At 52.5% G+C, this 8469-nt stretch overlaps 1 protein-coding gene across 1 annotated transcript in view; it reads left to right on the top strand.

Moving 5' to 3' along the window:
- Positions 1–5408, top strand: part of Padi3 (peptidyl arginine deiminase 3) — a 28359-nt gene extending 22951 nt beyond the window's left edge. The window contains exons 14-16 of the mRNA XM_031376953.1: positions 1703–1782; positions 2566–2691; positions 5068–5408. Of these exons, the coding sequence (XP_031232813.1) occupies positions 1703–1782; positions 2566–2691; positions 5068–5301 (440 nt within the window). The 3' untranslated portion in view covers positions 5302–5408. The remainder of the gene's footprint in view (positions 1–1702; positions 1783–2565; positions 2692–5067) is intronic.
- The last annotated feature ends 3061 nt before the right edge of the window (positions 5409–8469 follow it).

Raw genomic sequence — 8469 nt, 5'->3', positions numbered from 1 at the left:
AAAAAAAAAAGAAAAAGAAAAAAAAGAAAGAAAGAAAGAAAAGAAAAGAAAAAAGGAAAGAAAGACCCTTAAGGCCAGATTCTGTGCCAGGGAGGGACAGGGAGAAGTGGCTCTTGATTATTCCTGGGGAATTTTTTTTTTTTTTTACAGTGAGCAAAAGGGACCAGCAGTAGTCCAACCTGCCCTGCCAGTGTTAGCCATATGCAGCAGTCACATGCCCCCGGTTGCAGACACACCAGGCTGCCTTGAAGAACATAGGAGTGTCAGGCCCCAGGTTTGGGATCTCATATAGGCTTTATCTGATGATCCTGACAGACAGACTCCTGGGGAAGGGGTTGAGTCAGGGGATCTGCTGTTAGCTGAGGCTCGGAGGGAGAAGGTGCTGGCCCCGAGACCTCAGGAAGGATGTCATGGAGCTGGTCTGCCTCCAGGTGGGGACATGGGACCTACAGCGGTGTGTACAGGTCAGAAGAGCTCTCTTCTGCCCCACCTGGCCCTCACACCCTTACTTTTTCCAGGTTAAAGGAAGGTCTAGAAGCTCTTTGTGAGCACCTAGTTCTCATGCCCCCCACCCATTGTTTATGACAGTAGTTCTCAACCTGTGTGTCTCGACCCCCACGGGTTGCTCTCCTGCATATCAGATGTGTACATTACAATTCATAAGTAACAGCCGGGCGGTGGTGGCGCACACCTTTAATCCCAGCACTTGGGAGGCAGAGGCAGGCGGATTTCTGAGTTCGAGGCCAGCCTGGTCTACAGAGTGAGTTCCAGGACAGCCAGAGCTACACAGAAAAACCCTGTCTCGAAAAAACCAAAAAAAAAAAAAAAAAAAAAAAAAAAAAAAAAAAAAAAAAAAAATTCATAAGTAACGATTCCTTACATATCAAAATTACAGTTATGAAGTAGCAACAAAATCATTTTATGCTGTGTATGAGGGGGTGGGGTTCACCACAGTATGAGGAAGGGTATTAAAGGGCCGCAGCATTAGGATGGTCACCACAGCTGTGTGACCTTGGGTAAGTCCCCTGACCACTCTGAGCCCTCCGTTGTCAGTCAAAGGGAGGTAACAAGGCAGCCCTTGCAGAGTTCTGCAGAGTCAGGAGAACCATGGTGCGGGCTTTCAGCCTCGGGATCAGGGTTTGGTTAGCCGGCAGCTGGGAGCACTGGAAGCCTTTGGCTCCTACATCCCCTCTCTAGCCAGCCCTGTATTTATGGCCTCCACGGGGCAGGAGGGAAGGCTGGGCCTGAGGTCTCCGGTTGGACTGCTGGGACCGGTTGGTTCACTGCCTAGTGAACCCATAAAACCCTAGCCCCAGGGTGAGTGCCATCAACAGATCCAGTTCCCCCACGCCCCTCCCACACCCCCTAGGAGCTGAGGGAATTGAATCCCTACCAGGTTCCCCTGTGCAGCTGTTAACCCCAATTAGTGAGTACCACCTCCAGTGAGCTCTAAAGCTCTGTAGTTCATTGCACCCCAGCAACTAGGCCCCTCCAACCCCTCTTCTTCCTCCCGATGTGCCCATTGGTCAGGCTAAGCACCCACAGATGCTGCCCGCCCCCTCCCAGGAGAGTCTAGGAGCCACAGACTCAGCCAGGCCAGCAGCTGTCATCTTGGCCTTTGGCCGTTGGTCCCCAGAACAAGAGGCCCCCCCGCTCTGCCTTGTGCTCGACCCCCCCCCAGGCCTCTCTGTCTCTTCCACAGGTGACAGGCGGGTCCAGACCGTCTCGATCAACCAGGTTCTTTCCAACCAGAGCCTTATCAACTTTAATAAGTTTGCACAGGTACAAAGGCTGTGGGGCTGTGAATGGGAGGGAGATGTGGATGGAGCTAGAGTCAGGGCCAGGACAGACATCTGGGACACCCCACCCCCCCAGTTCACAAAAGGTCAGTCAGATCGAAACAGGCCCTGACCCTCCTTTAACCTGGGAGAATTAAGAGTGTGCAGCCTGGCCATCTAAGTTATAGAGGCAGCCCTAGCTGTGAGAACCCGGGGCTGTGAGCATTGAGATAGATAGAGTATGGCCTGTTGTGCCCCTGTGGTTGGGACTGTGTGGAGACACAGGTGAGAAGAAGAAGGGGGAGGCCTGATCAGTGGGCAAAGGCTCTGCAGCCCAGCCTTCAAGGGGATGGAGGTGGAGAGGAGGGGACAGACTGGGATAGCACTGTTGAATGTGGAGGGAAAGAAAGGAGATCTGCCGAGAACAGCAAGGCTTGTGCCCCTGGGCCCAGTGTAGGGTAGGGTGGTCATCGAACTGAAGAACATGGGGAAGTCAAAATGATGACTTTACCTTTGGCTTGGGAATCCGACGCCCTCTTCTGGCCAGCATGGGTACTGCACTGCACACACATTATTGGGCAGGTGAATCTTAAACCCATGTGTCCAGTGATCTCCCGTAAGTCGGGTCTAGGATGGCATGTTCTAGAGTTAGCTCAGTGTTAGCTAGTAAGGACAGGCATGGAGGGCGGGATCTAGGTGGGAGGGGCTGTATAGTTGATGGTGGGCCCTTGAGCACCTCAGCCACACCGGCAGGGTCTCTCCAGTTTGGTCCCTTGCCCACCTGCAGAGCTGTATTGACTGGAACCGTGAGGTGCTGAAGCGAGAGCTGGGCCTGGCAGAGTGTGACATTATCGACATTCCACAGCTCTTCAAGACGGAGAAGAGGAAGGCGGTGGCCTTCTTCCCTGACTTGGTGAGCTTCCCCGCCCAGAACCTGGGTGTTGTGGTAAATATTTAATATGAATAGGGGATTTCTATCCCACCTTAGATCTTTCGGTTCCCGGATAAAAGGCACAAAACTTTATTTATAATAAGCCTTAGACAGCACTAGAGCTGGGCAGAGATCTACCCTCTAAACTATTATGTCTAGTTCCCCTTTCTATGCTATTATGTCAATTACTCCGAGATAGGATCTGCCAGTGTTCCTCCTGAGCTGCTCTTACTCCAGTGGCCAGCTCTCATGGCCAGGTCTCACAATCACTTACCCCGTGGTGTTTTCTCCCCTGCCCTCCATCCCCCACTCACCTCCAGTGATTGACTGTAGCCATTTTAATTTAACCAATGGTTTTAAATTAAGGAACAAGGTTTGTACGACAAAAGCTGGTAACTGTGAAAATTCACTTGAAGGCCTAGACCTTCAGGGACAAAATTTAGCATTACAGTGCATAGCAACAGACCAAACCTCAACACCTGGGACTCTTCAGCTTAGGCTCTGAGTCTCACTTCTCGGGGAGGACATTTAACTGCTATCATGTGTGGAATGCAGTGACTAGGGGTGACGGTGAGGAGAGTCAGGGTCCCATGGTGCCCAGGCTGACATAGTGGCTTCCTGTGGCAGCCCATGGAAGAAGGGGCGTATTTGATATCCATGACATGAAGAAAAGTTGCACAGGATCCTGTGTGCAGGGTACATGGCATCACCCAGGAGCTGAGGGGGTCTGGCTGCTTCTGCCCTCCCTGTTCTCGGCCACCCGTCACCCCCACACAGAAGCAGAGGTCCCGTGGGGAACAGAGGTCGTTAAGAATCATCCCCATTCTCCAGTGAGGGCACACTTTCCTCATGACTCTGAGGACATGCCCCAACCAACTACTCTGTATGGTGAAGGGATGAGGGGTCGGCTCACAGACAGGACAGAGTACAGCCAACCCGAGATAGGAGTGGCGATCCCAGAGGGCAGCGCAGAAGAGATGCCCTTTGACGACACTCTAGCTTCACCTCTGCTGCCCTGGGCACCAGCTGTCTCCTGCTCACCATCCTCCGAGCCTGTATCCACCAGCCCTAACCCTGACCGGGCCCTCCCTTCCTTCCTTCTCTGGCTTTTTGCCCTGGCTTGCAAAGCCTTTCTCTGACCCCCTTCCTTCCTGCGTGCTTGGGGCGGCCTTGTAATTAATCCACATGTTCCCGGAAGTTTGTGCAAGGATTGAGGTTCATGCGTTGGCTAGAGACAGAGGCCCACCCAAGCTGGCTCAGCCAGATGGAGATTTGACAACAAGGGCACTCTGACATCTGAGGGTGGGGACAGCTGTAGCAAGCCTTTTAGCATGACCTGGAGCTCTCTCGTGTCTGTCCATGTCCCCTTCTTCTTCTTGTTTTGCCTCTCTGCCGCTTTCTCTCCTTTGCTGGTCTGCAGACAGACACAAATATCTTACTGAATTTTCAACTGCAGGGACAAAGCGCCATGATTAAGACAATCGTATAGGCCGGGCGGTGGTGGCACATGCCTTTAATCCCAGCACTTGGGAGGCAGAGGCAGGCAGATTTCTGAGTTCAAGGCCAGCCTGGTCTACAGAGTGAGTTCCAGGACAGCCAGGGCTACACAGAGAAACCCTGACTCAAAAAAAAAAAAAAAAAAAGGCAATTATATAGAAGAAACACTTAATGAGGGCTTGCAGTTTTAGAGAGTGAGTGGTGATGGCAGGCAGGCATGGCAGGCAGGCAGGCAGGCAGGCAGGGCCCTAGAGCAGTAGCTGAGAACTGACAACTGATTGGGTGGGAGACAGATAGTTACCTGGGAATGCTGTGGGCTTTTTTGAAAGCTCAGAGCTTACCCCAGTGACATACCTCCTCCAACAAGGCCATACCTCCTAATCCTTCCCAAACAGTTCCACCAGCTAGGAACCAGACATTCACACATAAGAGGCTTTGGGCCCATTCTCATTCAAATGACCTCAGTGAACAGTGGCCAAGAGATGCAGGCCCTCCATGTCAACTCTGACTTCCTGGGAGAGAGAATCTGACTGATTGGTTCATCTTGACTAGCTGTTTAACTTGGTCCCATCAGAGATAGCCTAGGAGGTTGGGGTTCTGTTGTACAAGCTTGGCGGCCACCACGGTTCACCAGTGATGGGGGCAGTGGCTGGGAAAGTCACAGGCTTTGGCCATGTAGGTCCCTCTGCAAGAGTCTGATTCACTGGCTCTCTCCAGCCAGGTTTCCTACCCTGACACAGGAATGAGCGAGCCAGCATATCCAAAGCTGCCCGGAGATAATCCCAGATTCTCCTGGGGCTCCCAGGGTGGGAAGGGAATGCTGAGGTCCCGCCTCTGATCCAGACCTCCACCTTCCCGCAGGTGAACATGCTGGTGCTGGGCAAGTACCTGGGCATCCCCAAGCCCTTCGGGCCCATCATCAATGGCCGCTGCTGCCTGGAGGAGAAGGTGCGCTCCCTGCTGGAGCCGCTGGGTCTGCACTGCACCTTCATCGATGACTTCACACCGTACCACATGCTGCACGGGGAGGTTCACTGTGGTACCAACGTGCGCCGGGAGCCATTTGCCTTCAAGTGGTGGCACATGGTGCCCTGAGCCACCGCCCATCCCCCATCCTTCCCCCAGGATGGGGCATCTGCCAGGCGGATGGAGACTGGGACAGACCCCAGAGCCCCAGAGCCACAAGCACCTAGAGACTCCCAGTTTCTAGACTGAATGCCCAGGGTGACCCAAGTCCCTCAGAAGCCTTCTCTCTTGAAATATCTGCCTTTATCTGCTGCCCATTCAGATCCCAGACATGAATCCTCATGGTGTCCCCAAGGAAGGGCCCCCATGTCTACCACACTCTCGTGTGGATCAGCACGACCCATGGGAATAGCTTTAAATACCATCCCCACAGACTCCTCTGTCTGTGGGTAAGTCCACCTGGGCGTCTAGAAGCTTTGACCTGTCTGCATCTTGGCTGTTCTACCTATGGTGGATGGCCCGGGGTGGGGGTGGGGGCTTATTTTGGCTACTGTCTCCTGCCCCGCAGGGGATGCTTGTAAAGTCAGACGATTTCACATACTCTTTTTTGTTTTGTTTTGTTTTCTTTTTGTTTTCTTTTTTTGAGACGGGGGTTTCTCTGTGTAGCCCTGGCTGTCCTGGAACTCACTCTGTAGACCAGGCTGGCCTCGAACTCAGAAATCCGTCTGCCTCTGCCTCCCGAGTGCTGGGATTAAAGGCATGCGTCACATACTTTTACAAGTAGACTACTCCATAAGAGTGAGTCTGCCCCTCCCAGGAAGCGCCCCAGGGTCCATGCAGGTCAAAGTGTGACCATCATTCCCACTGCAAGCTCCCAGCCCGGACCTGCCTTGACTGCCACCCAGCCTGAGCTGTCACGCAGTGGGGACCCCTAGATGCTTTTGGAAACGCTAAAAATCTAGATGCTTTTCTCTTGGCCCTACAAGCTCCCTGTCATCTGATGTCTGGGAATCTGATTGTCCAAATCCTCTTGGAATTTCTCTGAAGTGGAGTGACTGGTGCGCTAATGATGGTTAGGAATCTGGATTCCCAGGGAAGAGTGTCTTTCCTAAGACAAGATCAACCCTGGGGGTGTCACCGTCTGGAGGAGGATGCTCATCTGGCCTGAGGGTTCTGTGTAGAAGAGACCACTGGCTGACTTAGCTCTGAGCCTTCTGCCTATACAGCCATCCTGCAGTATAGGCCCACAAAGTGCCACCGAAGCACAACTCAGTGGGACAGTTGAACCTCTCCACACACTGGGAGAAGGGAGGGGCGTGGCTGTCTCAAGATGTGTGTTTTGTCAGTCCAGCTGGCCAAAAAATAAACAGAAGCACAAAAGCCCGGGGTCTAATCCTGGTCTTCCTCCTCAGGAATGTGAGGCTCGATAAACTCAGATTTGGGTTCTATGGTGAGAATGCATTAGCGTGGCCGTAGGATGAGCCAGGGATTCGTGAACAGATAGGATGATGTCAGTGAGAAGCAAGCCTATGGGCGGGATGCTGGACTCAGGGACTGAGCAAGCTGCCAGGGACCAGGCCAGCTGGGGCGGGACTGGGGCAGGACTGGGGCAGGGAAGGGGAGGGGCTAGCTGGGGCTGCAGCGTTGGGGTAGGAGTTCTGGAACAGAGACACAGCTCCACACTGTCACCCTCAACAGCCTGAGGAGGACTCCTAATTTTTAAGGATCTGGGCTCAGATCAAACCAGGATTCGTGGCATTCTAGTCAGTTGGACGCAGAGGTGGAGGAGTCTTTATTAAAGAGAAGCCCAAGACGTGCTGAGCACTCAGGGGGCTGGGGGTGGGGCTCAGGAACACACCTGAGAGCTGAAAACAGGGCTCCACAGCTTGTGTGCTTACTGCTGTCCTGAAGGACCAAAGGGTTAAACTCCCAGGGGACCTGATGACCCCTTCTGGCCTCTGTGGGCACATAACCATACATGGTATACACACACACACACACACACACACACACACACACACACTCACTCACTCACTCACTCACGCAAATGTTTGGTTTCAGACCCCAGGACAAGGGACTGAGGTGTATATTTTACATTCCAAAGCAGACCTGGCCTCCAGGTTCTCCCAGCATCCCTCAGACTCCACCTGGCATACCCTGCCCCAAAGCTTGAACTTTCTAACCCAAGGGCAGAGGCTCTTCCCTATATAATGTAGACATTTTGGGTTGTTCCTCCTCCTCCTCCTCCTCCTCCTCCTCCTCCTCCTCCTCCTCCTCCTTCTCCTCCTTCTCCTCCTTCTCCTTCTCTTCCTCTTCTCCTCTCCTTCTGTCTCTGCCCTCACGCCCTTTCTCCTCCCTCCCCCGCCCCGACTCCCCACCCCACAACCATGGCAAGTCCCTGACCTCAATTGTTGGGGCCGTGAACTTGCTCAAGAGCAGCTTCCTAATAAACCTGCTTTTGATGTAATCTAATCTGACTTGTATTGGCTTTTGATGTAATCTAATCTGACTTGTATTGGCTTTTGATGTAATCTAATCTGACTTGTATTGGCTTTTGATGTAATCTAATCTGACTTGAATTGGCTTTTGATGTAATCTAATCTGACTTTAATTGGCTCATTTCACTGGCGGAGAAATAACCTATCACCTGTAATTTTTCCTGTCTTTCTTTCCTGCCTCAGAACTGTATCTGCATTCCTAGGACCAGGTTGGCGTGTGTGCGATACCACCAAACCAAACCAAAATAAAAAGTCTTTCAGCATTGGGCGTGGTTCCTGGGAGCAAATTCCTCTAGAATATATGTTGAGCTCCCTGGCTTTATTGACCGGCAAGCAATAGCTCTAGGAGAGGATGGGGGGTGAGGGGATGAATATCAGCGAAGTCTGGAATGCTGGCTCCTCCGGCAGAGATGCTAGAAGGCGTAGACAGACCCAGCCATTATAAACCAGCCTCTCTTTCTCAGGTCCACAGTTGAAGGTGAGTCAGGGGTAAGGGGGATATCTCAGGCAGTCCAGACAGCTGCTGTACATGCCTACAACCCGAGTTGATCTCTGGAAGCCACCACAAAACGGTAGAGGGAACTCACTCCCCAAAGTTGTTCTCTGGCCTCCACCTTCGGGCTGTGGCATGTGCTCCACCCACACTGACACAATAATAAACGGATTGCTAAGATAGTTAGGTCTGAGTAATGGACACATTGCATGTCAGGGTTGGATGGGAAAGCCCCCATCCACGCTGCACTTCAGAGACCCAGGAGGTCTCCAAGTGTGTATTCCAAAGTCACTGTGAGCTTGAGCT

This window comes from Mastomys coucha, unplaced genomic scaffold (genome assembly GCF_008632895.1).
Source record: "Mastomys coucha isolate ucsf_1 unplaced genomic scaffold, UCSF_Mcou_1 pScaffold18, whole genome shotgun sequence".
Taxonomy (NCBI): domain Eukaryota; kingdom Metazoa; phylum Chordata; class Mammalia; order Rodentia; family Muridae; genus Mastomys; species Mastomys coucha.
Note: the sequence above shows the minus strand (reverse complement) of the source record. Positions and strands in the feature narration are given on the sequence as shown.